Source organism: Rhinolophus sinicus, chromosome 17 (genome assembly GCF_057876585.1).
Source record: "Rhinolophus sinicus isolate RSI-liver-muscle chromosome 17, RSI-T2T, whole genome shotgun sequence".
Classification (NCBI taxonomy): domain Eukaryota; kingdom Metazoa; phylum Chordata; class Mammalia; order Chiroptera; family Rhinolophidae; genus Rhinolophus; species Rhinolophus sinicus.
This window is the reverse complement of record NC_142517.1, coordinates 122,373,507-122,390,258: the sequence shown is the minus strand read 5'-3', so window position 1 is coordinate 122,390,258 and position 16,752 is coordinate 122,373,507. Positions and strand designations below refer to the sequence as shown.

At 37.0% G+C, this 16,752-nt stretch overlaps 1 protein-coding gene across 5 annotated transcripts in view; it reads left to right on the top strand.

Annotated features, from left to right (window-relative positions):
* Positions 1–16,752, top strand: part of PTPN4 (protein tyrosine phosphatase non-receptor type 4) — a 174,235-nt gene that overhangs the window by 45,405 nt on the left and 112,078 nt on the right. For all 5 annotated transcript variants that reach the window (XM_074335257.2, XM_019715490.3, XM_019715489.3 and 2 more), the window contains one exon: positions 8,779–8,886. In XM_074335257.2, coding sequence (XP_074191358.1) covers positions 8,779–8,886 — 108 coding nt within the window. The remainder of the gene's footprint in view (positions 1–8,778; positions 8,887–16,752) is intronic.

Sequence of the window (16,752 nt, the reverse complement as noted above, 5' to 3'; positions counted from 1 at the left end):
TTTTGATTGTCTTCTTCGGCAGTCACTATTCTACCTGCTCGGGATTTTAGTATTCACGTCAGCGTTTTCCATCAGATGTTTCCTCACTCTTCCTTCTGACCCTGGGCAATCTCATCTGCTTTGTGGCATCAGTATTTTTTTACTCTCTGTGATTGAGGTAGAGTCTCAGTCCCATGAGTCAGGGCTGGGTTGAGGCCTCCAACTTCTTGGCCACCTATCCTGTGATTTACAATCTGTTAACAGGAGCTGTGATGCATGAGAAATGCTGGTGGCCGTGCCCCTTCTGCAGAGACACTGTGCCCCTTAACTGGATGTGAAGGTGGAGAAATCCCCGTCTTCGTCGCACTTGCCTGGAGGAGAGCTTCCATAGTGTTGGCCTGAGAGGGAGCGAGAGGAAGTGGATCGTGATCATGGCTCAAATGCCACACACTTATTGTTCTTACCAAGATTTAGAATTCCTTGAATAAGTGCTGTTTTGTTTATTGTACGCTCTTAAGACAATTTCCTGAAACTAAATTCATGAGTTGCTTTGTTCGCTTGTTTTTAAATTATTTTCCCCACAATAGCTGTTTTGCTGGGGAGCAGGTCCATGGAGCTGCTTTCTGGGCACCATCACCTGACTGATTTTAGAGCATTGAACCATCTCTGGAAAATCCCCGCTTAGTCATTGTGTCGAATCCTTTTGAGAGATTGCTCAATTCCATCTGCTAATATTTTGTTGAGGAATTTTGCAACTATGTTCATGAGGGATAAGTGTAGTTTTCTTTCTTTATACTGTCTTTGGCTTTGGTAGCAGGGTGATACAGAGTGAGTTGATTTTCTGGAGGTAGGTTGAGTAGAATTGTTCTTAATTATTATTTAAATGTTTCCTAGAATTTGCAAGAGAAATCGTTGGACCAGGAGATTTCATGTTTTGGGAGGTGTTTTTTTAAAGTATTATTTTATTTTAAAAATAATTCTACAGCTACTCAAAGTATCTATTTCATATCAGGTGAATTCTAGTAGATTCTTCCGTTTTGAGGAATTAGTCTATTTCATCCATGTTGTCAGATTTATTGTGTAGATTTGTTTTCTTCTATTTACCTACCTTATAAATGTTTTTGGAGTATCCAGTGATATCCTCAGTTTTACTTCTGTAATTGGTAATTTGTGTTTCCGCTTCTTTTTTCTCTATTACTCTTGCTAGAAGTTTGTTGATTTTATTGATCTTTTCAAAGAACCAGATTTCCATAGATTTCTGCTCTTACCTGTATTACTCCCTTCTGTCTATTTTACTCTTTCTAGTTTCCTTTAGGAGGGAATTTAGACTTGATTTGAGAGCTTTTCTTTTTCTAATGTAAACATTTAGATCTATAAATTTTCTTTTCAGCACTGCTTTGGCTGTATCCCACAGCCAGATTGTGATATATTGAGTTTCCTTTTTTTTTTTGATCAGTTTATTGTACTGTTTCTCTAAGTCCCTTTTATCCTGTCGATTATTTAGAAACGTGTTCTTTAATTTCCAAGTGTTTAGTTTCTGAATTTTTCTTTTTCTAGTACTGTTTTCTATTTTGATTTCATTGTGGTTATAGAACACAGTCTATGTGATTTCAGTTGTTTCCAATTTGGTAAGGTTTGTTTTATGATCCAGGATGTGGTCTGTCTTTGAATGTTCCATAGACACTTGAAAAGAGTGGGTGTCTGTTGAGTAGAGTATCCTATAAATGACAGTTAGATCCTGTTACTTGACATATTATTGACTTCTGTATTCTTGCTGATTTTCAGTTTAGTATTTCTAGCAATTGTTAAATTTTTGATATTTCTAGTTATCTTTGTGCCTTTTCTATTATCTAATTTACTTCACATTCTATTTTTGTTTCATGTATTTTCCAGGTATGTTCTTTTGTGCATGAACAGTCTGTAATATCCTTTTTCTCCCCCTTGTAAAGTTATTTGTCTACTTTTTAAAATTAATATTTGCATGATATATCTTTTTCTATCCCTTTGCTTTCAACTTACATATACCATCATATTTGAAGTTTCTTTTAGATAATATATAGTTGGGTCATGTTTTTTTTTTTCTTACTCTGCCAGTTTCTCCCTTTTAATTCATGTATTTAGGCCATTTACTTTCATGTAATTATTTATGCGTTAGAATTTAAGTTTGCCATTTTATTACTTGCTTTCTGTTTATGTGTTCATTTCTGTTCTTTTCCTTCTACATAATAGATTGTGTAAACGTTTTCTAGAATTTCAGTTTTATTTATTTTAGTATTTTTGAGAGTATCTTTTTATATAGCTTTTTTGAGTGGTTGCTCTTGTTACTACATTATATATATATAAATTGTAATAGTACGTTGGCAACCACATTTTACCACCGTGAGTGAATGATAGAAATTTTACCAGTAGGCACTTTTACCTTTTCTTCTTTATAATTGTCTTAATTTTTTCTCTACATAAATCGGGCAGCATAGTAGATAAAGTTAAAATTTTTTGCTTTAATCGTCACACACTTTAATCCTGAAGAGAAGCATAGGCTTTTATATTTTCCGAATTTCTTCCATTCCATTCCTCTATCTTTTCTGTTTTTCCAAGTTTCTTCATCTTATTTCATTTGGTTGGACAACTTTTAGGCATTCTTTCAGTTATGATCTGTTGGTGATATATTCCTTAAATTTTTCTTTTTCTGAGAATGTCGTTATTCACCCTTCATTCCTGTAAAATATTTTCCCTTAATAGAGAATTTTGGGTTGACTGTTCTTTTCTTTCAACACCTGGAATATATTGTACCACTTCCTTCTGGCCTTATGGTTGCAGACGAAAAGTCTGTTCTAATTTGAATTGTCATTCTCTCTAGGTAAATGCCTAATTCTTGTAGTTGCTTTCCTTTTTGTTTTCTGTAGTTTTATTATGATGTGGATTTGTTTGCATTCATTTTGTTTGGGCTTCACTTGGATTCTTGAATTTATGTTTTTGCTTTTTGCCAAATTTGGTAATTTCAGCTAATATTTCCTTAAATCATTTATCATCCTGAAACTCCCTCTCTTCTCTTTTAGGGATTCTAAAGACATGACTGTTGTATCTTTTTTCATGTCCCACAGGTCTCTAAGGGTCTGGTCATTTTCTTTTTTTCAAAATTTCAATCTCTTTAGTAAAGTGTTCATTTTGTTCTTTGATTGTTTCTGAGTTCCTTAAATGACCTGTCTGTGTTTTTTGTATCTTGTTGAGTTTTTTTCAGAGCTGCAATCTTGAATTCTTTGTCATTTAAGTCAGATATTTCCATGTCTTTAAGTTTGTTTTCTGGAGACTTTTCATTTTCTTTCTGAGCTGCCTTGTTACCTTGGTTATTCATAGGAATTAATAAATTATTATTTCTCTTCCTAGACAGCTACAGGAGTGGGTTCTGCAACAGGTAGATAGGAAGAGGTCTTCCTTTTGTCTTCCAGTAGGTTTTGATGGAATGTTTTATTTTCTCTCCCACTGCAGCCTTTTATTCTCTCTCATGCTGTAGTGTTGTATTTTCTCTTGCACTGTTCTGGCTTCTCACACAATTTGGGGGGGGAAGGGCAGTGGTTTCCTGGAAGATAGGATTCTCTGTGAGCAGGTGGCCTGGGTCTCAGGGCACTGCCTCTGTTGGGGTTTATGGAGAGCTTCTGAAGGCCCAAAGCTCTTCCTGCACCAGATTCAGAGCCTATGTGTTTCCAGGGCTCTGTTTACCCCTGCAGGGATCCACCCAGATAGGTGGGGGCACCAGCAAGGTGGATTGTGAGAGGTGGCTCTGAGCAACTACCAGCACAGTTATCTTGCACCTAAAATTCCTTCCCTTTTGCCAGAACTAGTTGAGCTGCGAGTCTGTGGCTGCCGGGCCGCAGTTCTCAGAACTGCAAATATTCTGTTCTTTTGATCTGACACTGCTACTGTTCCGCTTCTAGCACTGGGCAGGTGGGGGTGGGGCAAGCTCTGGGGGGGGGGGCGGTCGGCTAGGCTCAGTGCCTATGGCTTCTGTTCTCTGCTCGGCAGTGAGGGCTTAAACCACCATTTTCACTCTTCTTCCCTCAGTCTTTTCCCCGTGTTCTCTGCCGTGGGAGAGCCATGTTACATGCTGATATCTCAGGTGGGACTGATTGGGTTCAGCCGTGTTATATGCTGATATCTCAGGTGGGACTGCGGGCCATAAGGGGAGCCCTAGCAGTCAGAATTCTTCCCTCTCTTGCACCTGCGCAGCCTGGTCTCCGCACTTCCTTCTTTCCTCCTCCCCCACTCACCCAATTTGCCCACCTTTAGATGATTTCAACTGCGTTTCTCTTAGTCTTGCCTGTCTGCCGGGCACGGAGTCGTTTGTGGAATTATAGCTCTTCAATTTGCTGTAAATTCCAGGGAATTTTCAAGAGGCTCACCTCACACTGCCATTTCTGTGACATAATCTCATTTTCTTTTTTTTAAATCTATTTTCTCTGTGATGCTTAGATTGGGTAATTTCTATTGATCTGTCTTGAAATTCATTTATTCTTTTCTTTCTCATCTTCATTCTTCTATTAGTACATCCAGCCAGTTTTTATTTCTATTGCTGTATTTTTTTGTTCTATAATTTCCATTTGGTTCTTTTATATCTTTTATTTCTTTGCAGAAATACTCTGTTTTTTTCAACTTTTTTTAAAAACAGCTTTCATAATGGCTCACTGGAACATTTTTACAATGACTATTTCAAAATCTTTATCAGATAATTCCAACATCTGAGTCATGTCAGTGTTGACATCTTTTGATTGTTTCCTATCATTCTAGTTGAGATTTTCCTGACTATTTGTGTGATGAGTTGTTTTAGGTAGTATCTTGGACATTTTGGGCAATATGAGACTGGACCATATTCAGTCTTCTTTATACCAGAGAGTCACACTGGTAGCATGGGGCCTGGCCTGCTTTTGTGGATTGTGGTTCTAATGACAGTTTGGCTTCCAGAATCTTTATATTAATGTTCTAGTCTACTTTGTGTGTGTGTGTGTGTGTGTGTGTGAGAGAGAGAGAGAGAGAGAGAGAGAGAGAGAGAGAGAGAGAGAGAGAGAGAAATCCTGAGACCTAACTGAAAATCATGCATGTATTCCACACTATAGGTGAGTTTTTAAACCTTTTGCTCTTTTAATTTTGGTCAGTTTCACATGTGGTTCATTATAGTATCTATCTAGGACTTTATTTCAAGGAAACTCAAAACGGCTAAGAGAACTACATGTAGCTAAAACTATAAAACTTTTAGAGGAAAACACATGGGTAATTCTTCATAATCTTGGATTTAGCAATGAATTCTTAGATAGTCACAAGCATCAAAAGAAAAAAATGAATAAATTGGGCTTCACAAAAAATAAAAGCTAGTGTGTATCCAAGTATGTGATCAAAAAAGTGAAAAGACAGCCTACAAAATGGGAGAAAATGTTTGCAAAGTGTGTATATATGCTACAACGTGGATGAATTTTGAAAATTCTACATTAAGTGAAAGAAACCAGACACAAAGGTCACACATTATTTGATTTCATTTATATGAAATACCCAGAATTGGTAAATCCATAGAGACAGAAAGGAGATTAGTGGTTGCCAGGGCCTGGGGTGGGGGATCGGGATGCTGTTTAATAGGTATGGTATTCTTTAGGTGTGATGAAATTGTTTTGGAACTAAATAAACAGATGGTTGGACAATATTTTGAACGTATTAAATTCTACTGAAGTGCACACTTTAAAATGGTTAATTTTATATTATGTGACTTTTACCTCAATAAAAGAAATGGAAAGAAAACTCAAGGAATTCCCTAGCCAAGCTGTCACTTTTTTTTCACCTTTCAGAGTTTGTTTTTAATCTTTTTTTTTTTTTTTTTAAGTTTCACTTAGCTGAAGATATAGGGAGAAATGGGTCTACTGTCTCCTGTCTCTAGAAGAGTACATTAGACTTACCTTAGTAGCTTTTTATAAAGATTAATGCTTGCTCTTCATCCTGGACCAATTTAATGAGAAAGGGAGAAGAATGGGGCAGTGAGTTGCATAAATGTAAAAAATATTCACACGTTATTTGAATGGGAACCACCATTGTGAGGCACTGTTTGAAGCGCATACTTTCCTGCCATTGATGAGTTTTGCAAATAGCCATTTGACTCAGTCTGGCCAATAAGACATAAAGGGAAGCTCTTTGTAAGATAACCATATGGGGAAGGTTGTTCTTTTAAACATTGTCATGTATGGGTATGAATTTTCAAATTGCTGTGACCACCTTGCTTGCAGTCTACAAATATGCCAACAGCAGGAATGCAGATAAGAGAAATGGAAAGAATCCTCATGCTTGATTACATCTCTCATCTGCTGAATTAGCCAGATCTGGAGTCTGTTGTACCTCTGTACTTTCCATTATATGAAAAAATACATGTCCATATTGTTTCAGCTCTGAGTTTTAATTCTAGCTTGTAGCTGGAAGCTACCAAACTGCTACAACTAATGGGAGTAAAAATTCGTGGTAAAACCACTATTTACTAACGTGTTTTCTAATATTTGTTTTATAGAAATAATACTTCAGTGAATATGTTGGCATGTAGAGCTATTTCCCCCAATACAGGATTTTATTTTTCACTCAGGTTAGGATGCTAGAAGTAGTCAATATTGTTATTATTCTTGCTTAATATTTCCAAGTTGCTTTCCCAATAGAGTATATGTGTCTACAATATTAACAACAATAAGTATTTTTTATCTTACTCATGGGAATTTTTTTTTGGATTGTCACTATAGTTTTCGACTTTGTTATTTCTTTTACTACTGAACCTGTTTATCATTTCTCCATGTATTTATTTTTCAGTTACATTTTTTTTTTCAGGGAATTATCTTGTCATTCCCTTTATCTTGTCACACCCATAACTTAGTAGTTGTTGAACTTAGGGAAGTTATTGTTACTTTTACTAAAACTAATGTTTGCTAAAAATAAATAATGCCTACATGATAGAATTGGTATGTGGTTAAAATGAGATATTTTTCTAAAGATCTCTGAATACTTTTATAATTAAAATACTAATCCATCAGTTTGCTACAAATAATTTTCACAGTTTTTGTTTCCCTTTTTGTGACTTTATTTTAGACACACAAGTTTTAAATTTTATTTAGTCAAATATGTCACTTTCCAGTCATAATTAAAATGTAAGAATAAACAAGACAAATGATGGGATACTCAAAAAGTGAGAAAATCTGGGGCCGACCCGGTGACTCAGGCGGTTATAGCTCCATGCTCCTAACTCCGAAGGCTGCCAGTTCAATTCCCACATGGGCCAGTGGGCTCTCAACCACAAGGTTGCCAGTTCAATTCCTTGAGTCCTGCAAGGGATGGTGGGCTCCGTCCCCTGCAACTAAGATTGAACATGGCACCTTGAGCTGAGCTGCCTCCCTGATGGCTCAGTTGGTTGGAGCACTGGCTCTCCACTACAAGGTTGCTAGTTCGATTCCTCGACTCCCGCAAGGGATGGTGGGCAGCGCCCCCTGCAACGAAAAATTGAACATGGCACCTTGAGCTGAGCTGCCACTGAGCTCCCGGATGGCTCAGTTGGTTGGAGCGCATCCTCTCAACCACAAGGTTGCCGGTTTCGACTCCCGCAAGGGATGGTGGGCTGCGCCCCCTGCAACTAGCAACGGCAACTGGACCTGGAGCTGAGTGAGCTGCGCTGTCGTGCGGGAGACCCTGCTCGCTGCGCCATTTGTCGTGCGGGGTCTCTGGTCCCGCTCCCCACATAAGAACGCAGGACATGGTGAGGCCAAAAAGGAACACCCACGGAGCCATAGGTAGGGGAGTCATACCACTATGGTCTCACTGGAGGCTGGGCCCACCGGACGCACAACCTGCTGTCCGCCTTTCCGCCAACCGACTGACCGACGACTCTCCTCCACTCTCCTCGACTCTTCCGCTCTTCTCGGCTCTCCTCTTCTGCTCTCTTCAGCTCTGCTCAGCTCCTCGGCAGTCCTCGGCAATCCTTCGTAGCCACAGCAGTTGTACCAGCGTCCAATCGGCTAACCGGCCACAGCCGACGGCTATCCACCACCCGAGCCAGCACCCTTCCACGTGAGGCCGAGAGCCTGTAATCTACTTTCTGGGGCTCTGTCCCCACGTGCGCCCTCCACAACTAAGACTGAAAGGACAACAATTTGAAGCTGAACAGCACCCTCCACAACTAAGATTGAAAGGATAATAACTTGACTTGGAAAAAAGTCCTGGAAGTACACACTGTTCCCCAATAAAGTCCTGTTCCCCTCCCCCCCCCCAAAAAAATTAAAAATTAAAAAAAATTGAAAGAAAAATGTATACAGGCAGACCTCAGAGATGCTGCAGGTTTAGTTCCAGGCCACTGCAATAAAGTGAGTCATAATCTTTTTGCTGGTGTAGGGTCTTCCCTTCAATTTGTAAAAAACACGACATCTGTGACCACAATAAAGTGAAGCGCAATAAAAAACAAAACAAGACAAATGATACGGATATATACAGGAGTTAATGTGGAAACAATATAAAATTACAAAAATACCATGATAATAACCTAAAAGATTATTAAATAACCGTAAGGTATTTTAAGTCAAAGGTTTTCCTCCTATCTTCATATTCATTGTGTACTCTTTGAATCAGTTTGTCTGAAGTCAGACTTTTTAAAGTACTGTGTAACTTGTGAAGTCTTCTTTCTCAACCAAGTCATTGGTATGGAAACAGTTGCCAGTTTCACAGAACAGGAAAAAAGTCCAAGAGCTTAAAAATCTGAAAGTGTATATCAGTGTTGATTTCCTTTTATTTTTCTTCTAGAAACATGATCAGGGGCAAGTTCTGTTGGATATAGTCTTCAAGCATCTTGATTTGACTGAGCGTGACTATTTTGGTTTACAGTTGGCTGATGATTCCACAGATAACCCAGTAAGTTTAAGCTGTTCATTTTCGTTTTAGTTTTTCTCTCTGTTCGTAATATAAAGTCTTTTCTGATTTATAATGTTCACTGATTTAGTGAGTTTTTAAAAAGTTTTTAATTTGAATGATTAGAGGTAATTCTTTTCTTCCTCATTTTCTTGATGTTTTAATCTGTAAGGTTATTTCCTTAAAGTATTCATAATTACAAGTCAGTCAGTTAAATCTAATGCCTATTAATTTATGTGTCTCAGACAACTAAGAAGTAAATCCAACTCATGTTTCTTGATGTAAAGAAAGAAAGTTGGGTATAAAAATTAAAATATTAACTTCTTTTTAAATGTTTTATATTTTTTAATATTTTATATTTTAAAACATTAACGTATATTGATCTTACATAAATTAGCCTGCATTAAAATAAAATTAGTTTTTTCATGGAATTCATGGAGAGCTGTTTCTAACCAAAATTCTTAATTTGTTAAGTGTAAATTTTCCAAGTAGGAAGATTCAGTGGAAACCTTCCCAAATAAGATAGAGATTAAATTTTAGAGCTTTGCAATTCTTGGGCATTATTACGTTTTTTAGATAGTTATTAATTCCTCAGTAATTTCAATCATGGTACTTTTTATTAGAAAGATCGCATCATAGAAATAGAAGATAGGATGTGATGAATAACAGAATGTTGAAATCTTTGTAAATTTATATGGTTATATACAATGAGGTCTTTTACAAAAGAATATGATAATCCTTTTGATTGGTACAGGAGAAGGACTATTTTGAAGGAAGCATTTTGTATAGTTTAGAAAAATTGAGAGGCTGAAGAAATAGTTCTCTGGATCAGTGCTTTAGAAATCAGTTTGTGAGGTCATGTTGATAGAATGGCTATAGAAAATAGAAATAAATCTTATGAAAAAAATAGGGTTTTTCTCTATCTCTTGCTCTCTTGTCTCTCATGATCAGGATTCTAGGTCTCTGAATGAATGGTTAGTAGCAAGTAAATAAGAAATGTTAAATGTTACTCTTTCTTGGGGTCATTTATTGATTTTTTTTAATTATTAAAAACTATGAGGATGATGTGCATAAAACAAAGCAAGGGCCAGCTAGTCTCAGTAGAAGTAAATTTTTTAGTACTGAACCTAAATATAACAAACTTTCCCCATACTTTGATGCCTTTACCAGATGACTTGAGCTTCTCCAAGGGCCTAGAGGAATAGTGTTGTTCCTTGATAAATAAACACACGTTTAAATGGAAGTGAGTAGAAATGTCAGTAATGCAACCTTTTCCAGAAAGATAAATTGTAAGCTGGGCAAATACCTGAAAGGTGTCTGCTAGACTTCACTATGAGCAACACTGAGGTTAAAAAATAGATAATTCTTAGATTTTCTTGTCAACACTGTAACTATAAGCCTGTCTTTAGATTGATTTTTATTGGAGAAGTCACAGGACAACGAATCTTATGAGAAAGAGACTAGCTACCTACCAGCATATTCACTGCCATGAGTATGAAAAACCATCATTCCTGAGAAAGTATTCTAGCAGGACCAGTATTAAGATCACATGTATTACAAGAGATAAAAATTATGCCACATAAATTTGTATACAAGAAGGCATTTCTGTTCTAAAACAATTACAGCAGAATGAATATGGGGAAGCGCAGATATTTGAGTTGGACTGATCCTTTTGCTGTCTCCTACTTTCTCTTACTTCACCTTACTTTTCTGTCTTGAGCATTCCTTCCCAAATAAATTACATTCCTGGGTCCAAGGATCCATTTCCTAATGATGCAAAATAATTCTTCCCCAAAAAAGAGAATCATAGAATCTTAAAGACCTAAAGATCCAAAGTCTTAGAGATTATCTTGTCTAACACCCTTATTTTTCATGAGACGTTATCCCAGTCCAAGGAGATAAAACCCAAGCTACCTGCTGGCATGAATGAAACTAACTCCCCGTGCAAGTCTTTTCCACAGCACTATCATTTCAGTATTTAAATATTGAGAAGAATCGGTCCAAGGAAGGACCTTTACAGCACATATGTTGTTAGTAGTGTCCTAGTTCTGGCTGTCAGTATGAAATATGTCAAGACTTTGAGGATAAATAATGGAGTAAGGAAAAGAGATGCCATTCTTAAAAAGAGACAGAAGTAAGGAAGTGACATTTATGAAACAGCTATTGTGGACCTGTTAGTAAACCAAATTCTCACAATAATCTCATGAAAGTATCATTAAATTTTTTTTAACTGAGGCCTACAGAACTTATTTAATGACACAGATAATTAAGTAGCTGAGAGAGGATTTGAGTTCATATCTGTCTGACTCAAAACCCTACACTCTTCCTATTGCTTCCCAAGAAATGATGATATCAGTACACAGTACACAGGACTTATAAAAATGAGCATATTGAAAAGAGGCAGTAACCATGCAATAAATTACAGCAGTGATCAAAAGGAATTTGGTAATATTCTAAAAAACTTAACCCTTGTCAACCCTTAGTTGAGAGTTTTTTCATGTTAAAACCTATCTATGTTATATATACACATATGTTATGTAAGTATGTGTGTGTTGCATGTGTATATTACATAGAAGTTTTAGAGGATAAGTACTGATATTTCCTTAGACACATACATTGAAATTAATTTAATTGGACTTACAATTGATAAATTAAAAAAGCAGCTAAGGTTTTATTGTGGTCTTATACAGAACAAAAATAGAATTGTTGACTATTTTTTCTTTAGAATCTTCCTTGGTGATAAGTTCCAGTGCGACAAACAAAGTTACTTAAAGCTGTGACTTCCTGGATTTTCTCTTGCTTTCATTTAAAACCTATTTATCACTTTAGCTCTTACCATAATGTCTTTTATAGTAATAATATTCAGTAAATGTTTATTGAGTAAGCAAAATAATGAATAATGGGGTTATAATTCATTATGTATAATTTCTTTAGTTTTTAGGAAGCACTTAAAGGTAGCTGTTCTTTAGTGGCCTTTAGCAGCATATTTGTCAGAGTCTTAAGATTACATTATTCATGTAAATCTACTTTTTCTTTTTTTGCCCCCAGAGTGAATTGCAGTGCCCTTCAGTGGGATAAAGAGTAGGTTATTGAGTACTATTGACTTGTTTTTCTGCAGTTTCATCCTTCTGGTAGTTTCTGTTGTGGTTATGGTATTTTTTCTGGTTTACAGCTGTTTCCATATCCCCTAACCTGTGGCTTTCAAACTTGAACTTACGTCAGAATCACCTGAAGGCTTCTTAAAGTACAGATTTTTGGGCCCTCTGCCTGGAGTTTCTGGTTCAGAAAGTCTGGTGTGGGGCTCAGCAGTGTGCCTCTCAGGCCAGCCCCCCCACAGTGCGGTGCTGCTAGTCCCAAGATTCGCGCTGGCCAAGTCCCTGCTCTCACCCAACAGGCTGTTAAGTGAGGCTGCGGAAGTAAGAGGTAACTCACAGGGAATAACTCGCTCTGTCCTGTGAAAATTCCTTTTACAGAACTCAAAAGTTCTTGAATTATTTTCTCGGGATTGAGGAAATACAGGAAAACTCCCATAGAAGATGATTCTTATTTCCGCAAGCCATGTTTTAGTACATGATTGCTAAAATGCTTGCTTTTATTTTATCTATTCATTTCATCTGTTTCTACTGTAATACCTTAATTTAGGCTTTTATTACTTATTGTATAAACTAGCTTTCCAAATGTTAGATTTTTACTTTGGGTCTCTTCTAACTCTGTTCCATTTGGGGAGGGAATGTCAAAGGGATTTGGGGTGCAGAGAAGACTTTCAGAGAGAATCAGCATCATGTGCAAAGTTCCAGACTGAGGAGAGAGGAATATCGCATTTGAGGAACTGCAAAAAACATTTCCTATCAGTGAGCAAGAGGAGAAGATGGGTCACAGATGAGGTTTGCGTAGTATGTCAGATCATGAAGTGCCTTTTAAGTTGTAAGGTTATACTTACCTAAGGATTTATTTACACGATAACATGAGACTTTTATTTTTGACATATCACTCTGGTCATGTAGCCAGTGGCAAATAAAGTTGCAAACTAGAGAAAGTTGGGAGATTGTTGCAATGATGAAGTTATTAGTGTTCCTCAACAAAGGTGGTGATGATTTCCTTTCCTGCCACTTACAGGGAAGCCAAAAGTCTGAGGCAGCAGGTTTTCACAGAGAAATAGAGATTTTATTCATCAGGCCAGCCGAATGAGGAGAGGTCCATAGAGGAAGCTCATGTTAGTTTCCCCCAGGAAAGGCTTGGGATCAGTTTTAAGAGATGAGGGTAAGGAGAAATTATACGTATTTATTAATTCTAATTCAGAGGCCTGATTGGGTAGGCTTGGAACTAAGCCATCTAAGGGTAGGGATGTGGAAAGGGCTATAGAGGACGAAGAAATTACATCTGGCTGAGTGTGATTTATCAGTTCTAGGTGTTTCCAAATTTGGCCCCTGCATCAGATCTTATTGACTGATCCCGCGCTTCTCAAAGGGCTGTGTGGTAAAACTAGCATCTCTGCTACTTGGGTTTCATGAATTTTGGTTCTGTGCTTTTGAGGTCAGTTTAGGGTCATGTAGCTGCTAACTACACCTGTTCAAGCCTCTGGGGCCAGTCTGATCCGGTTTGGTCTGGTGATCTCCCAGGAGCTGCCAGGAGACCTGTTGTTACCTCATGAATGACACTTAAAACTGGAAAGAAAGAAACAAACTGTGAGAGTCTGGTTCCAGTGTTAGGGCCTGTTTTCCCTGGGAAAGATCATGATTGGCTGTGGGGGATGAAGAAACGTGGTAAGTGCTGGAGAGGTTCAGGAGACAGTCAACAGAACTTGTTGGTTTGATTAAGGTAGAGTCATTTATAAGGGAAAGAGAAATCAGATTAATATCTCAGAGCCTGTCTTTGGCAACTTGATAGCCAGAAGAACCATACAAATAGTGTTGTTGGTTTTTCTCTTTTTCAGTTACCACTTGTTTATTGCTAGCATATAGAAATACCACTTATTTTGTGTATTGATTTTGTATTATGCAACCTTCCTAAACTTATAAATTCTAGTTAACTTGTAAATTCCATAGGATTTTCTACATAAACTATCATGTAAACATAAGGTAAATTTCATTTATTTTCAAAATTTAATCAACTTTGTGTTCCTGAGCTAAATCCCAGGATATACAATTGATTCTATATTAACTTTGTATCCGCTGACCTTGCTAAATTCACTTATTATACGTCTAGGTATTTTTTGTTTTGTTTTGTTTATTGATCCCTTAGGATTTTCTTTGTAAATCATATCATATGAGAATAGGGACAATTTTTTTTCCTTTGCAGTCTATATTCTTTTTACCCCCCATTATTTTTTTATTAATTATTACATGGCTGAACCAGAACAATGATGAATAGAAGCGATACCTTGCCTTTGGGAGGAATGGAGTCAGTGTTTCATTAAGTCTGCTGTTAGCTGTATGTGGTTTTTCTTTTTTTAATCAGTGTAATTAAGGCATAATTTACATAGAATAAAATTCAACACCCATTCATAATTAAAACTCTAACTGACTTAAAAAGAAATGGATATCCTCACTCTGATAAAGGACCTCTACTGACATATAAAGTAAAAGCACAGTGAGATGTTACCTCACATCCACTAGAATAGTTAAAAGTAAAGTCTCACAATACCACCTGTTGGCAAGGATGCAGCTATGTAGAATTGCTGGTAGGACTTTAAAGGGTTACAACAACTTTGGAAAGTAGTATGGCAGTTTTTATAAAATTCAACATAGATTTACTATATGCCACCTAGCAACCCCACTTTTAGGTATTTATTCAAGAGAAATGAAAACATGTTATAAGAAATCTTATACACAAATAATCATAGTAGCTTTATTTTTAATATAGTAGCCCAAACCCGAATTAGCCTTAATATGCATCAGTAAGTGAATGGATGAAAAATAATTGTTGTAGTTGTATGTAGTGGTACACTGTGTGGTATACTCTATTATTCTATTTATAATAAATTGTAGGATAAGCAAAAATGATACATAGTGACGAAATGCAGGTCACTGGTGGCATGGAGGTTAGGGGGACTGATTGTAGAGGGGCACGGAACATTTTAGGGTGATAGAAATATCTTGATTGTGATGGTGGTGGTGACAACCTGTATATATTTGTCACAACTTAGACTGTATATTGAAAACAAGTGCCATCAATCTAGCTGGTCCCACAGTTCCATATTCTGTTTTGTTTTGTTGGTTCTTTGGCGGTGGGGGGGAGACTTTGAACAGTTATTTCCATTCATTTCTTTAAATTTCCAACTGCTTCTTTTTCGTGGGGCTCTAAGTTCTCTTTGTGCATGAAAAAGTTAATTGTTCGCCAGAGTTGAGGTGGCTTTTATAGTATACAAAGTCAGACAAATAAGTTTATGAACTCATCCTAGAAAAAGTGCTACATCCCTCATTGCTGAATATCACTACGGTCACCTTCAAAGTACTCCCCTTGGGAAGCTATGCAATGACACCAGTGTCTAGTCCATCCTTCAAAGCAATTTTGGAACTCTTTTTCTGGAATGGCCATCAGAGCTGTCGTCGTATTACCCTTGATATCCTAAATGTCATCAAAATATCTTCCTTTCAGTATTTCCTTTATCTTCAGGTAAAGAAAGAAGTCATTGGGGGTCAGATGAGTGAGTAGGGAGTGTGTTCCAATACAGTTATTTGTTTACTGGCTAAAAACTCCCTCACAGACAGTGCCCTGTGAGCTGGTGCATTGTCTTGATGCAAGAGGCACAGATTGTTGGTGAAAAATTCAGGTCGTCTAACTTTTTCACACAGCGTTTTCAGCACTTCCAAGTAGTAAACTTGGTTAACTGTTTGTCCAGTTGGTACAAATTCCTAATGAATAATCCCTCTGATATCAAAAAAGGTTAGCAACATCGTTGCAACAAGTTCACAAACTTAATTGTCAGACCTCGTATACTGATTTTAGAGCTATTCCTTTCTGCTCCTCATCCCCTTACTGGATTTCCTCCTCAGTTTTCTGGGTGCTCTGCCACTCCTCCCTGAGCTTGGTTCACTGACACCTCATGTCAGTAAGTCTGTTTGTCCCCTGCCTTGTGCTGGATTTGAGATTGCTCTCAGGCAAAAAGTACAAATGTGTAAATCTCACTCATTCCAATTTTTCTGTTTTTCAAGAGCAGACTTAGCTCCTATTTCTGCCTGTTTTAGTTGATTTAATGTCCAGTATAATACACACACACACACACACACACACACACACACACACACACACAATGAATGCCATAAGCAGGTATGAAATTTTAAGGATTTCATAGAAGATCCATTGCTGACAAAGATTGGTGGAAGAATCAGAGGAAACGTCTCCGCCCCCAAACAAAAAATGAATGTAGGATAGCACTCCTGCAGAGGCAGGAGTTTTCAGGGTAATGCAGTATAGTTATCAAAATGACTAGCTGAAAAAATATCCGAGGCAACTAGGCTACTTTGCCTTCTTCTTTCCTCTCTTTCTCTAGTTGAATAGAGGGCAGCAGGTACGGTTCCCCTCTGGAATAAGGTTGTTTGCATATTTCAGAGGAAGGTGGGGAGAACTCTTATTTTAAGCAATGTAATTATCTGCCTGAGAGTCCAAGTAAATCATTTGGAAAACTTTATAATTAGTAAGATTTAAAGTTCAACAAACAAAACTCTATAGCTTTCAAAATGCTAGTGAGGGAACATAATCCAACAAAATAGAAAATTTAAAAAATTAAAGTATGGGATATCCACATAAAAGCAAGCTATGCTTGCATTAAAAACCACAAAACACATTAAGTAAATAATTAGTTAATTAATCAAATGTAAATACATAAAATTTAAAATAATAAAATTAAAGTTAAAAAATAAACCATAC